Source organism: Sorex araneus, chromosome 2 (genome assembly GCF_027595985.1).
Source record: "Sorex araneus isolate mSorAra2 chromosome 2, mSorAra2.pri, whole genome shotgun sequence".
In the NCBI taxonomy this organism is placed as follows: domain Eukaryota; kingdom Metazoa; phylum Chordata; class Mammalia; order Eulipotyphla; family Soricidae; genus Sorex; species Sorex araneus.
Genome location: NC_073303.1, coordinates 67,659,537 through 67,684,687, shown reverse-complemented (window position 1 = coordinate 67,684,687; position 25,151 = coordinate 67,659,537). Strand labels below are relative to the sequence as shown.

Here is a 25,151-nt window from a genome sequence, read left to right as displayed (position 1 = left end):
GCACTCATTTGAGGAAGGGGGAAGGGTGGGGCTAGGAATCAGAATTTACCGCAGAATAAACCTGCTGAAGATTTCTAGCTGAGACCTGCCCGGGCTTCTGGAAATATTAGATTTTAGAAGCAGCCTAGGATCTCCTCTTGCTCTCCAGCCTCCTGAGATTTTCCTTTGGGGGCCATGGAGTGGCTCCCCAGCAGTGCTTGGGGCCTTGAGCCTCCTGTGTTACTCTCTCAGCCAGTGTGCCAGATGCCAGTGCTTGGACCCAAGAATGCAGACCTGCTTGGATCCTGTGGTACCAGGAACTGCCAGAGCTACAGCCAGCAGTGCTGGCAGGCCATACCTAGGTTGTGTTCTAACTTAGGTCTTAGCCATGCCAGGCGTGTTTTCTGGACGATAAACTATCTCTTGGGCCCCTGATTTTTCTTTTATTTATTTTTTTCTTTTCTTTTTTTTGCTTTTTGGGTCACACCCAGTGATGCTCAGGCGTTACTCCTGGCTTTGTACTCAGGAATCACTCCTGTCAGTGCTTGGGGGACCATATGGGTTGCCGGGGATCGAACACGGGTTGGCCGCGTGCAAGGCAAACGCCTTACCCGCTGTGCTATCGCTCCAGCCCCTGATTTCTCTTTTATAAGACCAGGAAACATCCAGAGATATTAAATGATTTGTCTAAAGAAGTGAGAGTCAAGACTAAAATCTAAATATCTAAAGATCAAAGACTTACTGGTCTTCTTGAATCTGAGAACCAATGGCTTATGTGGGTCTTATATGCTAAAAGAAAGTTTTCTAAAATTTTACTAAGTATTGGAATTTTTTAGATAGGTGATAAGTACATATTTTATAATAAGTGCAGTCATAGTAGAAATATTTTAATTTTTTTTCTTAGCTTGGGGACATGGTATTGGGTTAAGAGTAGTAAAGATTGCAGTGGCTGACTTTTCTATTTTGTTTCCCGTGATCTCTCCTCTAGGTGCTGCTACTTAGCAAGTCTCTTCCCCACCCACCCCAACCCCTTTTTGGCTTTTTTACTTATATACAAATGAAATCCCCGTAGTTCTAAGGATTTCCTGACCCATATTCTCCACTCAGAAATTTCTCCCAAGCTGAAGGATTCTATTTCCATTTATTTTGTTAGACACTTTGACTTGCTGTCATTTGTCATGCAAAACTCAAATCCCAAATGCGGTGCTTCTTCTTTAGGGGCTGAAAGGGGGCACACCCAGCGGTGTTCCAGGCTTACTCCAGGCACTGAGTTGAGGTATCACTCCTCGAAGTGCTTGGGAGACTGCATGGGGGGCCAGGGATGGAACTGGGGTGAGCCCTGTGCATGGCAAATGCTCTACTTGTTGTACCATCACTATCACTGTACCCTGCAGTGTTTCTTTACCATAACATCCCTCTATCATGAAGAAAGTCTTCCAAATACAACTTTCCTTTTTCCCCTTATTTCTCTACTAGAACTGGTGATTCAATACTATCAATTATGCTTTATGAATCTCTCTCTGAATCCTATACTCTTCAGTGTGTCCAGTTATTTCTCCCTCCCAAACTTGCTTTCTTTCCTAAGATCTTGCATTATTCACAAGATTCCTTAGCATGGGAAGAAAAGGTTTTATGGCAAAACTTGACAGAACATCCAGCCTTTGGCAATCATACTACCAGTCCACTTTCCTATTAATATTTCATCTGTTTTCCTAGCATACATTCTGACTTTTTGACATATTTGTACTTTTGTACATATCATTCTTTTCCCTATGAGTGTTTTCTAAGTCAGAGTTTTCCAGATTTTTTTTTAAGAACAGGAATGAGGTACAATATTAGAGGTATTGGGATAGATCCTGAAGGGGAAATAAAAGTACATTTAACAAGTGCCTCATATTCATTCTATTATCATTTCAGCTTAGGAAATAGATTTCTCTCTTACCTCACCTTAAAAATGTAATTCTGAGGCCTAGGAAAGCACAAAAAGCTGACAGCATGCTTTGTGTGGGAGCAGCCATGGGTTTAGTCTCTGTCACCACACACCTCTGAGAACCCTCAGGAACGATACCCCAGAATGGAACTGGGAGTATCATTGGAGCACCACTAGGTGTAAAATATAATGTAATTCAATGAAATAGAATGGAATTTATCAAACAGAATGTAATTCTGTTATTCTTTGATCTGGCAGGACTTGGAGAATGTAGAGGGAGAGTTCACTCTCCAAGTACTACCTTCTCAAATTGTGTAAGTGAATATGTATAATGGGGGTGGTCAGAGAAAAATTGACAACAGTCACAGGTATCTGAAAACACAGCAACCAAAAATTAATTCAAAAATCAACATAATGAATCTAAAGTATTTCTGGCAGTACCTTCCCAGGTAATGTTTCTTGTGTGAAAACTGGTACCCAGTGGGAAGAGCCCTCATTAAGAAGCCTTGTGCTAGTACATCAGGCATCTGTCCTAGTGGTACTGGATTTATACTTTTTGTATTAGCATTTACCTGGCAGTTTGATGATTTTTGTGACTGGTGACAAGTTCCCAGGATCCAGGAGATGGCTCAAAGAGCTGGAGTGCATGCTTTGCATGAGAGAGCTCCGGGTTCTATTCCTGGCACCATGTGGTCTCTTGAGTAACAAGCCAGGAGTATAGTATCCAATGCTGGGGCATCATTGGATATGGTGCCCACCCACCCCCTCCCCCCAAAAAAGCCCAACAAACAAAGCTTCATTGACATCTATAAGCTATAAAATGCAATCTGCAGTCGAGTTAATTAAGCATGTGTCTTGAGTATCTGCCAGGTAACAGACTCTCTTGTAGGTTTGAAACGGAAGTGAGTAAAACATGGTCCCTGACCTCAAGGAACCCGTACAATCTGGAGAGGAAGGTCTCTGCTTGAAACGGAAAGGCTTTAAATTTTTGGGCTAACCTACTCGTCCCCTCATTCATTATCTCTTGAATGCCTTTTGACATTCTGGATTCCTCATAGCTATGAGTTTTAGAAAATCTTTCTGTTTTAGAAAAGCAAATTTAGTCGGATCACCCCCCCCTCCAGAGTTGCTATATACTGAAGGAGATATATACCACAATACACATATCAGCTCTATTTATTATAGCTCAGACAAAAAAAAATACCCAATGCTCATAATGAAACAAAAAATCATGACAGCTTGACTCATTACTCTCTTCCTCCATCTTCAAGGCTAGCAAAGTGGCACCACAGATAAAGAATACCTGCCAGTCTTCCAGTACCTCTCATAAGTCCCTCCTTCACCCGCTGCTCTTCTTCCTCTTTTAAGGATCTTTTCAATTACAGTGATACACCTGGGTATTTCAAGATACTCCCCTTACATGCAAAACCTCATTAGCCTTGTAAAGATAGAAAATCACAGATTTCAGGATTAGAATGTGGATATCTTTGGGGAGCCATTTTTTTTACTCACATCATCATCATCTCATTGATAGTCAAATTTCTTGAGTGGTCTCAGTAATGTCTCCATTGGTCCTAGCCCTGAGATTTTAGAAGCCTCTCTTTACTCCTCCTTCCCAATGGTGCCACATTGGAGGCTCTTTCAGGGTCAGGGGAATGAGACCCAGCATTGTTACTGGTTTTGGCATATGAGTACACCATGGGGAATCTGCAAGGCTCTCACATGTGGGCAGGAAACTCTCAGTAGCTTGCCAGATTCTCCCAGAGGGAGAAGTAGGCTATAAGATGTCGCTTCCAGGAGCTTGGTTTTAAGTCTCTGGATGCTGGCTGTTGGTGGGATTACATGGGGCCAAGGGCAGTTCCTGGGTGTGACTGCCTAGTTACTGGAAAATGGGGGATCTGGGCGGAAGAGGCCCAAGTCCCGATCCCAGCAGGCTTGGAGGTCTCCGCCCCAGTTCCCACACACCTGGGTTCCTCTGCCTATACCTTAATGCATGAGGCTCTTCCAAACCTAGTATTAGTTAGTTAGTCTCTAACCTAGTATATATTATTAAAAATCCTACTCTTTTATAGCATTTATCATAATTTCCAAGTTGATGCTTACATTACATCTGATAAATATGTCTACTCTTTGTCACTTGAGGAAAAAAGATTATCTTTTCCATGATATCATACTTCTTTAGTGCTTGATCCTTGGTAAGGCATCAAAAAAGATGTCTATTGAATGAGTGAATGAACAAGATACTCAGCTGCCCCCAAAGCTTTATAATCTTAATCTACATTAATAAAATAGTCTTTTAAGAACAAGGTCCATGAAAATGGTAACTAGTGATATCCTGACTGGCTCATCAAACTTAGTCGGAATATTGTGCTAGGTTTTGAGTACCACACTTTAATTGTGAAAAAGACAATTTAGCCCATATTTAAAGGAGGGTCATAGGAAAGTGAAGAAAAAAAGGATTATGTAAAAGTCAAAGTATTTTTGTTGAGTTTAATCAGCAGGAATAAGGAAAGGTGTGGAGCAAAGAAAACCACATGATTAAGACTGCCGTTGCTATTATTATGCTGGTAACTTGGTATATTTTGAAAAGTGTCATCTTCAAAGCAAGACAGAAGGAAATTTTGTAACATTTTCTTAGGCAGTTACTTCTTGGAGGGAAAATTTTGCAAACCGAGTGAGCACACATAAAATTAGTATGGTTTTCTTCAGTTTCCTTCAGTTGCCATCAAGTGAGCAAGGTACCAGTATGAAGCATCCTCATGGATGAGCTTCACGGCTCAGAAAATGCTTAAATGTCTCTCTACCCAGCAGCCTCCTTTCTAGCCGTGGTTCTCACCACATCTACTCTTTGCTGGAAGAAATGGGAACAAATCAGACTTAAAAAACCTTCAACTCTCCTCCCCTGCATTTCATAAAATTAGTTTTGAAATGATTTAAATTGCATTCTGGAACAAAATGTGTGGTGTGTGTGTGTGTGTGTGTGTGTGTGTGGTTTGTTTGTTTTTTGGGGGTGGGAATTGCACCTAGTGGTCTTATTGCTCCGGCCCCAGGTCCAGTGTTTTTTTCTGTAACCCCAATATCACCATATAAAATAGTCTCTTAAGAACAAGGTACATTTGAAGATGACACCAACCAATATCACCAGCAACTTGGGATACTGGTCTCATAAAGCTCAGAATTATTTGCTGTCTCTTCCGTATCAGATGGATGATGTGATTAAATCTAGGAGACTCATTTATCAATTTATTCATATTTTGTATAACCATTTGGCTATTTTATCATATATAGCTTTGTTTTTCAACTTATTTATTCGTTCATTTAGCAAATAATGACAGAGTGCTCTCAAAATGCCAGGCTCTTTTCTAGGAATTGAAAACACATGGTGAGCACAACAAATAAAAATCCCTGGTCTCATAGGATCCAGTCTACTTGAGTGCATGAACAATAAATGGAATTTTAAAAACACAATAGCATGTGGTAGATGGTGTTAGTGCTATGGAGAAGAGGAATTTTCTGGGAAGAGGAAGGAGGGCTGAGTTTTTAAATACTCGTGAGTTAAGAAAGTAACATCAAACTAGACTGCCAGTCAGAGTGATAGTACAGTCCACAGGGCACTTGCCTTGCTCGCAACTGACCCAGCTTCCATTCCTGGCATTCCTATGGTCTCCTGAGCCCACCAAGAGTGATTCCTGAGTGCAGAGCTAAGAGCACCCCCCACGTACCGCTGGGTGTAGCCACAAACCAACAACAAAAATAAACTGAATACTTAAAGAAAACGAATGTCTGGGGGATGAGGCGGGGGGAGGGGGAGCGTTTTCTAGTCAAGAAGAGCAGCAGTGCGAAAGATGGGTGGTGTGAGCATGGCTGGAATACCTGAAGCCGAGTGGAGTGGTTGGGGGGCCGGGGCCGGGCTAACCCAGGGAACGGAGGTCAGATATGCAGCCAGGGAAGGGCTGGTAAGGTGATGGGGCAACATTGCCTTGCGGAGGAGCTTTCATATAACTTGTGAAGTTCTTGGCCTTTTGTTTTTGGTTTTGGGCTCACACCCAAAAGTGGTTAGGGTTGCTCCTGGCTCTGAATTCTGGGATCACTCCTGACAGTGCTCAGGGGACAATATGTGGGGCAGGATTTGAACCCCAGTTAGCCCCATGCAAGGTGTTCCCACTGTACTGTGCCTCTGGTTCACCTTTTTGGGTAATAACTAGATGCAGGGCTTGCTGGTAGGAGGGACGGAGGATAGAGAGAGGGGCGGGGGGTGAGGAATGACTCCAGGGTTTGGGGCCCGAGTGAAGGATAGCTACAATCAGTAACGGTAACTGAACCGGAGACAATCAGCGTTCCTTGACTAGAAAGTAAATTTCATGTGATTGTACTTAGGTATAATGAAAATCTGGAGATAAAGGAAGGTGTCAGAATCAGATTTGGGTCACAAGCAAAGAGAGATATCAGAGTAGAGGGCAATATTTAATTTTCTATCCATTAAGTGATTGATGTAGAAAATATTTATGTCTAAATCTAACAACTCTTAAATTATATATATATTATATATGAGGAATTGATACAGGACAACATAAATATGGAATTATGCAGGCAAAACTTCCTCACCAGGAACACCCATCTTCATTTTGAATCAGGGCAATAAAACTTTTAGTTTTGCAGAATTATTGTTTTTTATAATGGCTGTTTTTGTACTCGTTATTGTGACTAAATATTATATACAATGAATATGTGTTGCAAAGAAACAGAAAGAATTGCTGATGAAAAGAATGTGGGCATGCTTGTTGGGCTGCTTAATAAATAACCATTTGATGATTCTGCAGTATGTTTAGAGGGTAATTCTTCTTCTGTTGCTTTGGAGAGTTCATTTGGCATCCTAAAATGGATGTAATTTCAAGTGGTAGCCAAAATGTATCAATTAGCCTGACATCTAGGTCTTTTTAAAGGATCTATAAATTTCCAATTTCCCTTGCCATCTTAACCATGGTAAATCATCCTCAACAAGATCATTTCTTTTGAACAACAGCCTCCTTATTATTAGCTCAGATCAATTGAGATTAGAAAATGAAAAATATACTAGATGCTGAGAATTCCTTATGAAACTACATTTGTGCATGAATACTGAATGAAGATTAATGTGTTATTTTCAACTCTACACCCTTGATTTAAAATTTATTCTCTATGTACCATTGCTGGATTAAACACTAATATATATTTGGATGGGTGACTTGCTTGCAAGTGTTATCTTTCCCCTGCGGAACCTGAGTATTAATGGAAGGAAATAAAATTGAATTCAAATGTATCTTGTTTTGCATGACATCTATGCTTCTGAAGATGTCACGTGAAATTGGGTAAAATTGATTGTTTTTCGATTGAATTGTAAATTAATGATTTAAATCTTTGTTTTAATTTCTGATCATTTGCTGCTTGGATAAAATATTAAGCTCGTTAGCACATCATCGAATCCTGTGCAATCTGGATTCTGTCTGCCTTTAAACACGATTTCAAAGTTTTAGTTTGCAAATTCCAAGTTAGCTCACAGTCTTTAAATGCTATTAAGATTTGAGAATTCTGTGGATATTGTCTGAATCTTTATTTTAGGCCACACTGGGGTGCTGCTCAGGGCTTCCTCCTGATTCTGTGCTCAAGGATAACTCCTGGTGGGTCTGGGGGCTGGGCAGCAGGTTCAAACTCCACAGGGCACAAGGGAAGCTCCAAGTGCCCTACCCACTGTAAAATCTTTCCAGCCCCAGGGCTGATTTCAATGGGGTTCCATATTAGCCCCTGAAAACTAGAATATAGACTCAACTCCATGTCCTGCTTCATTGCAGCCTGAGGATTTTTCAGCTGTGCTGCATTCTTCATAGTTATTACATATTACTCTCCTCTCATCTTACCCATCACTGAGTGCAGATGGGACTAAGATAGCACAGATAAAAGAGTTTCTTTTGTCCGGGAGAATCGCTCCTACGTGCTGTTTAATTTCTCTGGAGGGAACTTGACGACAGACAGATCTGAACACAAAGGCACCCAGTTAAACATTTTTGAAACCTTCAGCATGGTGCTGGGCTGGCATCAAACCCCGGGCCCTGTGTGTGTCAGGCACGCGCTCCGGGCCCTGGCGTTATCTCCCGGGCCCTCTCGGAAGGGTTCTGGTGCACTGACAGTCAGTCCCACGGAAAGCTTCAGATTCCTGATCCCTGACTCGGATGCAGCCAGTACACTCAGACGTGTAGACATGTGTCCAGAGAGAAGACCTCCGTCTTCCCCCCACTTCCAGCCAGGTAAGGATGTTCTAGATCTCATCTACGCCAAGTGGCAGCCAGGCACGCAGCCTTCCACACCCGCAGAAGCGAGCCCATTCTACAGCAGGGCGCTTGGCCACATGCCCGCATCACGGTGGACGCCACCCTCCCCTCCCCGACGACGTCTCGCCTCCACCCTCCAGCCTGGGAGTTGGATGAACCTAGAAAGAGTTGGATGAACTCTTCTGATTGGCCAGGACGGAGACCGCACACAGGGACGCTTTGTCCCAAGGCACTGACAAGCTCGCACACAAAGCACAGGTGAGGGACGGAGTGTTTTAAGACCCCGCACTTGCAAAGTGCACGCCCTGCGCACACGCCTTGAGACCCCTGGCACCTCCGAGAGCCTCCGGGCGTCCGCCCGCGGCTCTGATGCATCCCCCAGAGCCCCCGAAAGCAGCGAGCGCGTCTTTGCAGCTCCTGGGCTCGGCTGGCCGGGACTCCCGCGGCCAAGTGCAAGCCCAAGGCCCTCCCCGCCGCCGGGCCGCGTCTCGGGGCGGGGCCGAGCGGCCGCAGGAAATGCCCGGGAGAGGGTGTCACCTGCCCCTGGACTTGTTGATTCCCCGGTGCCCGGAGCCCGGAGGACGAGCTCGCTCACCTGGCGCCCGGTCCGGCCCCGGGAGCCCCCGCCGCGCGCAGTCATGAGCAAGTTGGGCAAGTTCTTTAAGGGGGGCGGCTCGTCCAAGAGCCGCGCGGCCCCCAGCGCCCCCGAGGCCTTGGCCAGGCTCCGGGAGACCGAGGAGATGCTGGGCAAGAAGCAAGAGTACCTGGAAAACCGAATCCAGAGAGAACTCAGCCTGGCCAGGAAGCACGGCACGCAGAATAAGAGAGGTACGTCCAGCCTGCGCCCCCCGCTGATGAGGGGCACAGACCCCCCCCCTACCCCCCCGAGCGGCCAGGCTCGCACCCACAGCCTGCCTAGGCCCTGATTCCTGGATGGTGAAACGGAAGGGGAGATGGTCGTCTCAGTAAGGAGAATAGCAAGACTTTGGTGCCCTATTAAAAAAGTTCTTCAACATTTGTGGAAATCCCACCCCACCCCCCACACGCCCCATTATCACAGGATCAGTATTTATTTGAATGCAAGACCAGATTAGTATGATCGATCACTCTTGCTCTTAGGCATTTTACATAGCACTTACTTTATTATTATTTTTTTTAATGTTTTTCACAAGCTCAGTTGTGTACCGTGAGTTTTGGCATTGATTTTGATGGATGGCATTGAAGTATTTCTTGGTGGAGGGGGAGTTTGGTGTCTGCTTAAATTCTGCTTTTGGATCACCTGACTTTTTTAGTCCAGCTACTGCCGTCCCCAACACGCAATTTCCGATTTTCTGCTGGGAGTTCGTGTGTCAAATACACATTGTAACATGTATGTGGATCTTCAGTAAAGCATGTGTTCTACTTCTTCTTGCCCTTCAGCTGTTAAGACAGCCAGCTCTCTTGTGTCATGGAGATAGTATGCAACACCCCCCTCTCCACCAAATCAGGGAATTGAATGTGAAGTTTTCTATCACGGCCTTTTGCCATATATCGACCTATAATCTGTAATCAGGACATATTATATAAAATATAATGACCTATAGTCTATAATGATTCTTAGAACATCTGTTGTACCTTGAACCCTTTGTTCTTGCCAGAGGTGATTAGTTTGTTCAAGGTTCATCTCTGTCCGTAGGGACATGAGCAATAGCACCCACAGTACATTAAAAAAAGAAAAGAAAAGAAAAGAACAAAACAAAAGAAACCCCCCCCCCAAAAAAAAACCCCAACTCAGCAAGAAGTAGAATTGGTTTGCTTATGTAACACCTTCTCTGTGGCAGACCCAGAAAAGAAAAGGCATAATAACAAAACTTAGCTCACAAAACTGAGCTCGCCGGCTCAAATCAGGCTTCTTGATTTTAGTCATAATGAGGCCTTGAGAGTGAGCTCGCCAAAAAGTCGCTGCCATTGTTGAGAGCAGGAAAGGAATAATGTCTTCTTGAAAACTCGGCTGTTTCCCGTAAAAGTCTGGCTAATATTCATGCCCACTGATTACAATAACTGAAAAAAGCCAAATGTCCCTTTTCTTTGCTCCTGCATCTATCTTTTGTCCCCACTCCAGCCTGTTTTGGAGTTAAGTGCTCCTTACTATTTTGGCTTTCTGTCTGAAAATATTTTGAGAAGTTATTCCACTGGCAGTTTCTAAAGAGACCATGTCATTATGGCTTGCAGAATGTCACTGGTCAGTGTGGTCCTGACCTGGGCCTTCTGTTTCCAGTCTGACATCCATGCTACATTTACTCAGTTTCTCTCAAGGTTTCTTTTCTTGCCCCTTTGATTTTTTATCCACTTGGATATCTGTACTGGAGCGATAGCACAGTGGGTAGGACGTTTGCCTTGCATGTGGCCGACCCAGGTTTGATTCCTCTGTCCCTCTCAGAGAGCCCAGCAAGCTACCAAGAGTATCCGGCCTGCATGGCAGAGCCTGGCAAGCTACTCATGGCATATTCGATATGTCAAAAACAGTAACAAGTCTCACAATGGAGACCTTATTGGTGCCCGCTCGAGCAAATCAATGAGCAACAGGACAACAGTGCTACAGTGCTACAGCGGATATCTGTATATAGCTTTGTTTGCTGTGGTTGCTTAGTATATATTGGTTTAAACATTTGGAATATAGGGACCAGAGACATAGTATGGTGGGTAAGGCTTTTTCCTTACCTGCAGTTGAACCAGTTTCAGCCCCCAGAAACTGGTCTCTGAGTCCTGCCAGGAGTGATCCCTAAAAGCAGAACCAGGAGTAAGCCCTGAGCAGCACCTAGTGTGTCCCCCCAAACAAAACAAAAAAGAAACATAAAAAGAAGATTGAATACTGGCTTGTAAAATGGTAAAAACATAGATTTACTTTTTGAAGACAATACTATAAAATAATAGAGGCTTTACTGATTTTTTTTCTTTTGGGGTCATTCCCGGTGATGCTCAGGGGTTACTCCTGGCTCTGCACTCAGGAATTATTCCTGGTGGTGCTCAGGGGACCATATGGGATGCTGGGAATCGAATCCCGGTAGGCCGAGTGCAAGGCAAACGCCCTACCCGCTGTGCTATCGCTCCAGCCCCCTTACTGATGATTTTTTTAGGAGATTCTCTAATTGGCAATGCACTGACATGTATTATTTTTTAAGTGGACTTTTCTAAAGTCATCACAAAATTAAAGACACTAATTTAGAGCAGTGTTTTCCAATTAGGGGTCAGATAGCACCCAGTGGGCCCCTAGAGTATTCCAAAGGAATTACAGGTAAAAATTGTGTCAAAAGGGGGTTACTGCCTGAGGCCCTCCAGCAGGTAAGAGAGGGGGGCATAGGAAAGAAGCAAGGTTAGAAGGGGGCCCTGGGAAAAATAAGGTCGAGAAAGACTGGTTTAGAGCATTCATCTTTCTTAATCCTCAAGGTGCCATTTTCAGGTGCAAATAACCCCCTGGTGTTGGAATGCCTTTGTTTCTTTGGGTCATGCATCTTTCTGGAACTTGACTGAGGTGAGCCCAGGCTTCGTTTCACAAGGCCCTTGGAGAAGGGAGAGGTTAGTTTGTACGAGGTCAAATGTAATCTGAACTATCAGTCATCAGTCGACCACTGACTCTTGGTTTGTAAAGTGCTTAATATCAGCATCTTCCAAATAATTCAGATATCCGGGGCTGGGGCGATAGCACAACAGGTAGGGCATTTGCCTTGCACACGGCTGACCTGGGTTCGATTCCCAGTATCCAATATGGTCCCCTGAGCACTGCCAGGGGTAATTCCTGAGTGCAGAGCCAGGAGTGACCCCTATACATCATTGGGTGTGACCCAAAAAGCAAAAAAACCCCAACCAACCAAACAAAAAAAACCCCAAATAATTCAGATATCCTCGTAGACAACTAGTTAGGTACCAAGAGCTATTTATAGCACACACAGTTTTATGCGTCTCAATACACTTCAAACTAATGGGCTCTGGGCTCCACAATGCCAGTGCTAGAATGGCTGTAATGTTCATTATAATCCAAATAACAATGTGTGCAGTTTCTAGTTTTATTACACAAAGAAAAGTTGCTGAATGACCAATTAGCACAAGTTCCTCATGGATCTGTCTTTCAAACAGAAGCTTTGGTGGATTACCAATCAGAATGTCAGAAATAAGTCTTACTGGTAAAGTTAATAACTTCTGTTTGTTTGGGGGTCATACCTGTTGGTTTTCAGGATTTACTTCTAGCTGTGCTCGGGGAACTATATGTCACGCTATGCTCAGGGATCACTTCTGGTGGTGCTCAGGGACCCATGTGTGGTGCAAGGGCTCAAACCTGGGTCAGCCACATGCAAGGCAAGTACCTTAAACCCAGTACTATCTTTTCAGTTCCCAAATGAGTAACTTTAAAATTCGATGTTAGAAATGTAAGCTCACTGGTAAAATTGTGTGTATTATAAGCATGGATTGGCTGAAATAGTTTAGGGATTCACTTCCTTGCTGAAGACTGTTGATCTAAAAGGATAACAGTTGGAGCAAGATTCATAATTTGGTTGAAACTTGAGGAGGTCAGTGACTCTTCCATGCTTGTTGAGATGAGTGTAGCTGCTCCTTTAAAACAGGCAGTTTGCTTTGTGGAAAAGCCAATTTCTTGTACATCGATTAATGTTTTTACTCTTTCTGAGCTCTAACTTCTTTCAAAACTCTTATCACTCTGGATTTATGTTAATCCACCTTGATGTCTGGCTACGTTGACTGTGCTCAGGTTTTTTCCTTTTTAAAAGTATTCCAGGACAGTCTGCCCTATGACGAGGATTAGAAAACTAAATCCATAGTCACATTACTGAGGGAGAAATACAAAACTTCTTAATCTTGGGTTTCCTATTCTTTTCCATATCCTGACACTCAGGCCATTGATAATATTTGTGTGTGCTTCATTAAGATACTAGGAATTGGCAGTTTAGGAAATCTTGAGGCCCCAAACTGATGGACTCACGCGTCAAAAACATCAGTAATTAATATATAGCAAAGACATCCTGCCATAGCATATGGCGAAGACGGCCAGCTTGGCCTTTTAAAAAGAATACCACTAAAAGGTACTCCTAGGAATCTTGTGCAAATAGAATATCATTATCTAATTTTTAACACATCTGATAGAAATTACCTTAGTACTACATTTAAGAGCTTACACCTCAAAGAAACAACCGGGGTTTGGCTCCCAGCTGTGCCTTAGTACTTAGAAACCGTCATTTTAAACCAGTTGCTTGGTTCAGTTCCGTTCTTTTTCCTCATCCGCATGCTGGCAGTGACAAGGTTGATTCTCCAAGTTGGAGGATTAATGACATGGTTGTTCAAAGCCCTTAATTCAGTGCCCTTTATATTTCAGTTTTCTTAGCATAATTTTAAAAGCTGAAATGGGCTGTCTAGCAAGTTTCACTCACTATCCCAATTTTCTTTATGTTAGGGAAAAAAAAATCTCTGTTTCTCTTTATTTCATTAGCAGCTAATAAATGTACTCCATCTGGCACGTGAAGACTGTTAGAATATTTGAGGGGACAGTTGCTTCCCCAGCCCTTACCATTGTCACTTCCTGAGTTGAAGTGACACGACACTCTTTGCACCGACGCCGGGTCTGAGGAGAGGTGAGAGGGGTGCCTAGAACACACTAGGACCAGAGAGAACCTCCTTCGCTTTGCATCCTCATAGCCTCCCGGGCCCTGTTGTGTACCTTGTCCCCCATGTCACAAGAACACCACCTATAATTATATGAAGAGGCTTGTAACCAGTCTGGAGGCTAAGCGCTTGGGAATGTGGACGGAAGTGATGAAAGAGGAGGAGCCTAACTTGGCCACGCCTCCTCCGCAGACTCCTCAGAGTCCAGTGAGAACCTGGTGCTCAGGCGAATCCTCCTCATGGGAGGTCTTGCTGGATGCAACTTCTAGGTAGCATGTCTTCCCTCTACGTAAGCCAGTTAACTGGAACGTCCAGGCTGTTTCTTTCAAGGACGGATTTGCTGTTAGAATCAGGGGGCGGACGGGTCTTCTCTGCAGAGGAAGCCGGTGTCTGAAGCCACTGGTTTACTTCATAGTTGGAGCATCTGAATAGCTGGGCTCATGAGTTTGCTTCTTATTGTAGTTAATAGACTCTGTAGACTCAGACACTGGGCACCAGAACGACTCCTGTGTAAGGAGAATCTACATTTGTGTCAGTTACGTGTTAACTTAGTGAGGCCAGAAGCACAGCTCAGGTTATATGAGACAGGCATAGAGTGTGGGACCTTAATGGATGAAAGTTCCCCTGGGAGTTATCACTTCCCTGGTGACCTCTTTTTCTTTCTTTCTTTCTTTCTTTCTTTCTTTCTTTCTTTCTTTCTTTCTTTCTTTCTTTCTTTCTTTCTTTCTTTCTTTCTTTCTTTCTTCCTTCCTTCCTTCCTTCCTTCCTTCCTTCCTTCCTTCCTTCCTTCCTTCCTTCCTTCCTTCCTTCCTTCCTTCCTTCCTTTCTAAATGTATTTTACTTTATTGTTATTATATTTTGTTTGGGAGCGACATCTGGAGGTACCCGGGTGCCATTCTTTTTTTTTTCTTTGCTTTTTTGGTCACACCCGGTAATGCACAGGGGTTACTCCTGGCTCTACACTCAGGAATTACCCCTGGCGGTGCTCAGGGGACCATAATGGATGCTGGGAATCGAACCCAGGTCGGCTGCGTGCAAGTGCAAGGCAAACCCCCTACTCGCTGTGCTATTGCTCCAGCCCTTCTTCCTTTCTTTCTCTCTTCCTTCCTTCCTCTCTTCTTCCTTCCTTCTTTCTTTCTTTCTTTCTTTCTTTCTTTCTTTCTTTCTTTCTTTCTTTCTTTCTTTCTTTCTTTCTTTCTTTCTTTCTTTCTTTCTTTCTTTCCTCTCTTCCTCTGTCCCTTTCTCCCTCTCTGTCTCTGTTTCTTTCTGTCTCTCTCTGTCTCTCTGTCTCTCTCTCTCTCTCTGGAGTTGAAGTCTGTGTGGAAGTCTCTTTCTTTTTTCTTTTTTTGTCTTTGAACCACATGGAGCTGTGCTTGGGGCTTTTCCTGGCTTTGTGCCCAGGGATCACTCCTGGCAGTGTTGGGTCCACATGTGATGCCAGATTGAACCAGGCTCAGCTGTGAGCGAGACAAGTGCCTTTATCCTTGTGCTATCTCTCGGCCCCATGTAGTGTCTTTATCAAGTCAGATCACTGACTTCCATCCACATTCCTTAAGAAGGGTGTGGAGAGGGAATATGCTTTCCTTTCATGTGGCCAACCAAGGTTTGATCACCCTGAGTATCTACTGAGGTACTACTGAGTAGCTGCCGAGTGTATCTCACGGCAGAGCCTGGCAAGCTCCCTGTGGCATATTCGATATGCCAAAAACAGTAACAAGTCTCACAATGGACATGTTTTGTTCCCATTCGAGCAAATCGATGGAACAATGGGACGACAGTGCTACAGTGACAGTGATGGTCCCCTGAGCCCCACCAGGAGTGATCCCTGAGCAGAGAGCCAGAAGTAATCCGAGAGTGCCTCCGGGTGTGACTCAATAACAAAAAATAACAAAAAACAACCCCACCCATTAAAAAGCTCACATTCCTTAAGGAGACTTGATAAAATGTATACCTTTTTTCAAATTGAAATTTAGGGCCAGAGAGATTGTACAGCTGGTAGGGCATTTGCCTTGCCCAAGTTCCATCATCTTATTACACTACCCTATTTCATCATCCCTGATGCTACATATGGTCCCTGAGCACCACTAGGAGTGACCTCTGAGCACAGAGCCAGGAGTAACCCTGAACATAGACAGGTATACCTGACCTCCACCCCTAATTCTATCAAATATAATAGATTTAATCTAGCCCAGAAACCTGAACTTTGAGCTGATAACTCAATTATTCTAATGGCCACTATAGTTTAAGAATTGGTGTGATATGGGGCCAGAGAGATAGCACAGTGGTTAAGGCTCTTGCCTTGCACATTTCTGACCTGGGTTTGACTTGGGTTTCATCCTAAGCATCCCATATGGTCCCTGACTACTGCCAGGAATGCAGGGCCAGGAGTAATCCCTGAGCATCACCAGGCATGGCCCAAAAGCAACAACAAAAAGAATTGTCAAATTACTATCGCCACACAAATGGTTAAGCTCATTAGGTAGTTCTCTTTACTCATTCGTCTTGATTTTTTAATTTTCCTTCATCCATTCCTATTTTTTATCTTCTCCTTCATTATCATTCATATACTGTGATGAGAAATATCTAAGCACCGTGCGCTCTGTTTCTGCCAGTGAAACATTTCTTACAGACCCTCATTAGCCATGAGAATTAGTTCAATAGGGTTATTTCTTCCGATTATACTGCAGTACCAATAGTCAGTAATAAAGAAACTCTGAGCTCTTTGGTGTTTAATTTACAATCAGACATAATAAAGTATTTTGTTTGCTTCTGATTTTATGTCCGTACTCTGTGACTTTTGGCAACTGATGGGGGAAAAAACAAAACAATCAAGATGCATGGTTTACTTTCTGGAGAATTAACAATCTTTATCTGGGCAATATCTGATTCTCCCATCCGCTGCCCTTTCTCTTATCTGCAAAAGAGATCAATGTGAACTTCCCTCAAAGTCCAACCTCAATTTCTTTTTTCATCTCAGGAATTCCTCTTGCATCTTTATTCCATGGTAGAGAACTCAAACATTCGAACCAGTCTTTGGAGCCCTATTCACTTAAACTGTAATTCAAAAATTTTTCCCTTCTGCCCTGGTCTCTGGCAAGATCCACGTGCTCATTCATTCATGAAGGCATTGAACAATCTGGTTATCCTGGGTTTGTTATTGTTTTTATTCTGTTAGTAAGTAACTTGTTTTTTCCCTGTTGGATGGGTTGAATCCAAGCCAGAATCACCATTTCCTTTTGCATTTAATTCAATATGCCAAAAACAGTAATGCTAGGTCTCATTCCCCTGACCCTGAAAGAGCCTCTAATCCTTGGGAAAGACGAGTATGGAGAGGCTGCTAAAATCTCAGGGCTAAGAGGAATAGAGGCATTACTGGTGTCCGCTCGAGTAAATTGATGAACAATGGGATGACAGTGATACAGTGATTTAAATCAGCATAATGAACTTGCAATTACAAAATATACTAAAATGAATATATTAAGACATTAAAATATTTTAGTTATAAAATACATTGTTTTCAATTAGCTCATAAGATTAAATATTTTATCTATTATTATTTATTTATTATTCTACCTTTATTGTCTTATATATGAACTTTTAAAAGTTTCCTAAATCAGTTGCAAATTTCTCAGCAACCATTTTTTGATTTATTTTCCATAATCATTTGTGTGTGTGTTTGTGTATCTGTGTGTCTGTGTATGTCTGTGTGGATCTGTGTGTGTATCTGTATGTGTGTCTCTGTGTGTCTGTCTGTGTGTGTGTATTTGTGTATGTCGGTGTATATGTCTGTGTGTGTAGGTGGAGAGCGATGGTAAACCCAGTAATCCTCAGGGACACTGGCTTGGTGCTTAGGGGACCATGTGTTGTCTAGAGGGATCAAACTCAAACCTCCCACACGCAAAACAGACGCTCCGTCCATTGGTTCTCTCTAGCCCCTTCAAAATCCTTTAAAAATACATTGAGTAGGGCAGAATCTAGGACAGCCTCATGCCATGTCAACAGAGACTTCATCACCGTCTCGCTTGGTGTGATACTGAGTTCTCATCTACATTCAGCTAGAACCCAGTCCAGCTTGAAAGACGGGCACCCAGGGAGTCTAGCTGCACATCTCTCTGTGCATGTCTGCTCCATATCATCTGGCTTCTCCAACATTTTGAGTTTTCCCCAACAACACCTCAATAGATCTTGTGAATTGTATTCCTAAAATGGAAGTATGTCCACACTCCTTTCTCTTTGACAAGTGCTGGTTTAAGACTTGGTGGCATGTTCAGATTCACTTAAAATGCTTTTTAACCTGCAGTACCAAGAGGTTCTATTTCAAGAAATCCGAACTTTGGTTCGACATTATGATAGTCTAATCTTTCTCTCCTTATTTTTGGCTGGCAGGGTGGGGAGGCGGGGAGGGATGAGGGTTATGCCACACTTGGCGATGTCCAGGGGTTACTCCTGACTTTTCACTCGGGAATTTCCCCTGGCAGTGCTCAGGGCACCATATGGGATGCCAAAGATAGAACCCAGATCAGGCACATGCAGAAGAGTGCCCTACCCAATGTACTATCTCTCCAGCCCCATTAGTCTAAACTTCCTGGATGATTTTCATTGGCCTAAAATTATAGGCTTCTCATGGTCTATTGTGTGTCCTCAAGGCTGCATCTAGTAAACCAAAGGAAAGAAGAAAATAAGATTAGTTTGGACTGGAGTGAGAGCACAGTGGGTAGGCTGTTTGCCTTGCACATGGCTGACCTGGGTTCGATTCCTCTGGAAAGCCCGGCAAGCTACCAAGGGTATCCTGCCCACATGGCAGAGCCTGGCAAGCTACCTGTTGTGTATTCGATATGCCAAAAAAATGCAGTAACAACAGGTCTTACAATGGTGATGTTACTGGTGCCCGCTCAAGCAAATCGATGAACAACGGGATGACAGTGCTACAGTGCTATTTTCAAATCTATCCATAAACTTGAGTGTAGTGTTTTTAGGCTAAAATCATTCTTCTATTGTTGCTGTTTCTTGTCATGCTCAGTAATGCTCAGGGCTTACTCCTGGCTCTGTGCTCAGGGATCACTCCTGGTGGAATATGTATGGTGCTGCAGATTGACCTGTGGTCCGTTATGTTCAGGGTAAGAGCCCTAACTGCTGTCCTATCTCTCTGGTCCCCTATAGTCATTCTTTCAAGTATCTGTGGCATAGATTTTGACAGATTGCTTAAGAGTAATAGCAACTTGTGGAAAGATCAGTGGTGCCGCTTCTAGTGTTATGTACCATGAGACTCAACTTGCTTTTCCCCTCAATAATCTGAAACACTCAACTTGAAATTATTATGAAACGTGATTAAAAGGAAAACCAGGGCCATTAGCAGCAACGAAATCCCAACAGTAACTTACATGGTAAAAAAGGAAAAAACAAATTAGAGCTTCATTTGATCACTATCACACAGCGTTTTATGTATTAGGTAGTTAGAGCATATAGAAACCCCAGCCGTAAGAGTAGGTGAAGTTCTCAGATATCCTTATGGAAAAGGATTTTGTGGTGGAATACACAAAGACGGCTCCAGGAGTTGAGCAAATGCCCTGATATTCGAGTCTCTGCGTTCTCTCCATGACACCACGTGGCCTCTGGGCACTATGAGGCAGCCCTGGCAGCCTTGGGCATCTCTAGGTGTAGCCACGGTGGTTTCCATCAGCGTCGGGTCCCAGCAGTGCCGAATCACCCCTACCTGGAACACGCACCATCAGGCCAGCGCTGCCAACCTGAGTCTTCCCATGCTTGAGGACCTCAAACGCCACTGGGAAGACCATTAGCAAGAAAAAAAAATAGTCATTTAATTCAAACAGAAAAAAAAAATAATGAAATATTTAGCTATATACAAGTGTCAGTCATCTGGTATAAAAAGCATATTGCCTTATAAATTCAGAAGTTTGTTACAGAAAGTTCAAATAATTATCTTCAGTGTTTAAGAAGAACTAATACAATAAAAAAAGAATTTGGAACACTGTCACTGTCACTGTCATCCTGTTGCGCATCGATTTGCTTGAGCGGGCACCAGTATCGTCTCCATTGTGAGACTTGTTTGTTACTGTTTCTGGCATGTTGAAGATGCCACGGGTAGCTTGCCAGGCTCTGCCTAGCGGGCGAGATACTCTCGGTAGCTTGCCGGGATCTCTGAGAGGGATGGAGGAATCGAACCTGGGTCGGTTGCATGCAAGGCAAATGCCTTACCCACTGTGCAAATGCCTTACCCGCTCCAGCTTACAATAGTATTCTTTTTTAGGTAGATCCCACAAAGCTAAGTAATAGAGCACATTTTAAAAACTATTTACGTGAAGCAAAAAATGTAATTTTCCTTGATGTGTGCTATTTTTTAGTTTATTGATTTAGCCACAAAAAGGTAGAATAAGGTAGAAAATTTCATATCATTTTTAAGATATCAGAAAAAAAATACATGTCATTCTAACCAACAAGATAGAAGGCAAATAACCTAATACTGAGTTTTTAAGATTTATGACTGCTTTGTTTTGAAGATCATGTTTGAAAGGAGCATGATGATTGACCTTGGTTGGTATTCATATGTTCTAATAACATGTGTAAGTACATATGAATGTACTTTTAAAAGATAAAATTATTGAAAGATACTTAAAGTCTACATATAGTGGTAAGATTTTTTTTTTCTTTTTGGGTCACATTCGGCAATGCACAGGGGTTACTCCTGGCTCACGTACTCAGGAATTACTCCTGGCAGTGCTCAGGGGACCATATGGGATGCTGGGGATTGAACCCGGTTCGGCCACGTGCAAGGCAAATGCCCTACCCACTGTGCTATCGCTCCAGCCCCGGTATAGTAGTAAGATTTTGTGGAAAAAAAAAATCACATTATGAGTATTCAGCTTATTAAACTGTTACTAGAACTTCTAGTACGTATTGGTAATTTTAGTTTTTCTCCTACATTTTCTATATCAATAAGAGTTCAAATAAACACACAATTGGCTTAAAATTTTCATCAGGAGAAAGAACAAGAAAGCAAGTTAGTTATTGATATGAAGTATATAGTGAGCCACTTTCTGAATGATTGATATTCTTACATGAAACTTTTAACACTTCACTTCAAATAGGTGGTGCTCATGGGAAGTTGCTTATTGGAAATATTTAGGACCAAGGAGAAAGTTCATTTGGTCATGCCTTAAAGCAGCACAGCTGCTGACTTTGGACCACCGGCTCTTTCAGCCCATTGCTAACTCAAGTATTCCTAACTAGTGGGTATCTCCAGTGAGAGGATGGGGAATTGCTCAAGCCACACTCCCATCTGCTCTGTGTAGCTTAAATTACTCTTCTTCAACCTAGCAATCTAGTGACTTAAATACCAACACTGTAATACTCACCCTGTAATACCTACCATGTAATTGCTACCCTCAAAAAAGCAGACAGCAGAAAACGAGCAAATAAGAATGGTGATTTCAAAATTATAGATTGGGAAAAGGAGATTATTCTGTGTTAGAAATGAGGATTATTTGCATTGGAAGTGAAATAATTTATTTTTTACTTTATTTTTTTGGCTTGAGATACAATCTCCCGACTTCTTAATTGAACCTAGGCTTCCTGCCTGCAAAGTCTGCGTTCAACTCTCTGAGCTAACTTGCTGGCCCTATATCGTATATTTCAAAAGTCTAGGTTGAATGAAATAATCTGGGGCCAGAGAGATAGTTCTTGGCTTGCCTGCCCTAGCTCAGGGTGGATCCCTGGAACTATATAGGGTCTCCTGAGGACCACCTGGAGTGATCCCGGAATTCAGAGCCAAGAATAAGACCTGAGCACAGGAAGCTTTGCACCCGCAGTGAAATTGTTTGGAATTTCACATTTAGTTTAAATATAAATTAGAGGGATTAGAGGACCACACAGCAGTTATGGCAAATTGCTAAGTAAGAGTCTGACCCTGATTGGTTCCTCAGCATAACATGGGGTGTAGGAACCTGGAGGACCGGAAGCCTGGGGAGGAGGTGTCAGAGACATTTAGTCAACCCCAGGATGTCGTGCCCCAGAGAGACTCCTCCAGTGCCACCAGGTGTAGCCCTGGCAGGAAGTGTGGCCCTGCAGGCTCCCGGAGAACCACTGGGGTAACCTGGATTTTATTTTTGGCATTTGAGGGATACAGTCTCCCAAATTCTTTTTTTTTTTTAATTAAGGATTTATTTTCTTTCTTTATTATTTATTTATTTATTTTAAATTTTATTTGTGGGGCTGGAGCAATAGCACAGCGGGTAAGGTGTTTGCCTTGTATGCGGCCGACTTGGGTTCGATTCCCAGCATCCCATATGGTCCCCTGAGCACCGCCAGGAGTAATTCCTGAGCACAAAGCCAGGAGCAATCCCTGTGCATCGCTGGGTGTGACCCAAAAAGCAAAAAAAAAAAAAATTATTTGTGAATCACCATGAGATAGTTACAGATTTACATACTTTTGTCCTTGTGTTTCAGTCATACCAAATTCTTAATTGAACCCAGTTTCCTGAGTGAAAGCCTGTGTCCAACTCTTTGAGCTGGCTTGCTGGCCCTACAGTGTATATTTGACCTGGTGGCCTGGGTATCGGGGTCACATCTCTGTCACCACAGGGTCTGAGCATCATTCTATCATCCAACTATAATAGAATGATCCAGTCTTGTCAAGAGCATGCAAGCCAAGTACATCCAAATATGTATTTCCGAGAATATTTTCTTGTACTCTGGGAAATGGCAGACTCAAGTGAAATGCTAGTAATGTTGGCAAGTACTACATTCATTCAGTTATTTATTTTTGTTGTATCAGACATTTAATTGGAATTTTAAAATGATATTTAGCATATTTCAGTTAATATATTGGTATTTTTTTGGCTCGTTAAAGTTAATAAGAGATTAACTTTACATGCCTGGAAGTTGGCCTTGGATGCAATTAATTGTAAGAAATAATAATTGCAGGTTCTATTTAAAATCCTTTCTTGCATTGAAGCACCAGCCCAGTTACCTGGGAGTCACTTTCTCAGTGAGTAATGCATTAGCAATTCTTCTCATGTATTTCATTTACGTAAATGAAAAGTAAATATAGCCTTGAAGTTTGAACAAAGCTATTATAACTCAAGATTTACGTTGTGCTAACTGCAGCAAGAAAAACCTATGACTTTGGTAAACTGATCGATGCATATTTTAAAAGGTCTTTCCGTATGTATATATGCCTATGTTTTCGCATTTTTGTGAGTAACAAAATCTTTTTATTTAAAACTTTGATTTATTGGGAATTTATTCTTCAACTTTTATTTGAAAAGTAAATAATAGTGTAATTTGTCACTAATTTCAATAATTTTAAATAGTTGTATTGAGGTATATTTTTGAGATAATTTGTTGATCATAAAAACTAAGAAATAGTCATATAATCATAGACAGGGAACATTGAAAGGAACTATAGAGATATAATTTTAATTCTCAGAAGTATACTTACACAGTAAGTGGAAATATTAGTACTCTATAGATATGAACCAAGAAAGTTTGTTTACAAGTAAGATATAAAAGCATATTATATACAAACACACGTTTATATTTACACATGCACATACACACATCAATATTTCCACAAAATACACACATATATAGACAACTCAGATACATTTGCATATATGCATTCACACGTGTAAGCACATGTATACATACATGTGTATAACCATATGTTTATGAGTATATATGTATACATACATGTGTATACCCATATGTTTATGAGTACATACATATACATATACAAAGAATATAAAATCACATAGGCCTGTGACTAGCCTGTGGAACTAAGTATAATCTTTTTGTGTTTTTCTGGGCTGAAGTGATAGCACAGCAGGTAGGGCCTTTACCTTGCACGCAGCCAACCCGGGTTTGATTTCTCCATCCCTCTTGGAGAGCCCGGCAAGCTACCGAGAGTATCCCGCCTGCATGGCAGAGCCTGGCAAGCTACCCATGGCGTATTTGATATGCCCAAAACAGTAACAAGTCTCACAATGGAGATGTTACTGGTGCCCGCTCGAGCAAATCGATGAGCAACGGGATGACAGTGATGCAGTGATACAGTTTTTCTGTTTAATATGTGCTGGTTTCAAATTCATAATGTTTTTCTTATATTCTAAGAAATAGCAGACCCAAATGAATTACTAGTAATGCTAGCAAGTAATACATTCATTCAGTTAGTTATATATTTTGTTGTATCAGATATTAATTGAACCTTTAAAGTGATATTAAGTGTATTTTAATTAATATATTGGTATTCTCTAATAAGAGATTAACTCTACTAGAAGTTGACCTTGAATGCAATTAGTTGTAAGAAATAACAACTGTAGTGTCTATTTAAAATAATCTTTTGTGCAAGTATTCTTCTTTTTTTGACAACTCCAGGCTGATAGGAGATGACCTTCTTAGCTTTCACACTTACTTTGTTTAACTTTCTTTTGTATGACATCCCGGTGGTAAGAATGGCCTCTTCTCTAAAAGAGCTCTAGAGAGCTCATCTCCTCATGGGCTCTAGCATGAGGAAAGGAGTATTGCTTTGGTTAAAAAGTAACTTTAATTTCTATTGTCTGTTTGTTATCCCTCTAAGATGGAAAAGAGCACTGATCATCCACTTTCTAAGTTTTTACACTTGAACATATTATTCAATCACCATCTCTTTTACAGATGCTGTCCAACATTACTGACTCGCTTACATCATTGCTCTACTCCCGGATGCTCTTTCCTTAGAATTTCTTGTTTGCCGTCTTCTTTCTTATTCCTGTTTGCTGTTTTCTTAAGCAACTGCCTTGCTATTGCTATGTTCTAGTCTTCTTAAATATCATTTTTATGTCACTTGTTAATGACGAGACTTCAATATAAGATACAACTAAATTGGTTGCTGCGATTTGCTCTATTTTGAGAATTTTGGTTTCTGACTTTTCACACAGCTCAACCAGACCCTTTCTAGTATTTGTATGTGATTAGCCAAAGGGGTGAAGATTGGGGACTGGAAGGAATTATTTGCAAAAGGCCTTTCATTTAGGTTTAGAAGGAGAGACACACTGATTTCATCCACATCACTTCGTCTCTCACTGTCCCTAAGTAGCTTCTACATTTTGGTGTGTATTCACTCTACTTCATGTCTTCTGTTATCCTTCTCTTTTCACTACTGCTTGAGGTCCAGGATGTATCTCTGCACAATGCTATAGACGTAGTAGGTGCTTAATAAATACTCGAATATCAATGTCATGTTTTGTTTTCTTTGGGATCAAAATCTTAATTTTTTTCCCATTCAGCACCAA

The 25,151-nt window shown here is 42.1% G+C and overlaps 1 protein-coding gene across 1 annotated transcript in view; it reads left to right on the top strand.

The window, feature by feature from the left end:
- Positions 1 to 8,723: 8,723 nt before the first annotated feature.
- CHMP4C (charged multivesicular body protein 4C) overlaps positions 8,724 to 25,151 on the top strand; it is a 41,786-nt gene continuing 25,358 nt past the window's right edge. Inside the window, exon 1 of the mRNA XM_004602366.2 lies at positions 8,724 to 9,042. Coding sequence (XP_004602423.1) covers positions 8,853 to 9,042 — 190 coding nt within the window. The 5' untranslated portion in view covers positions 8,724 to 8,852. The remainder of the gene's footprint in view (positions 9,043 to 25,151) is intronic.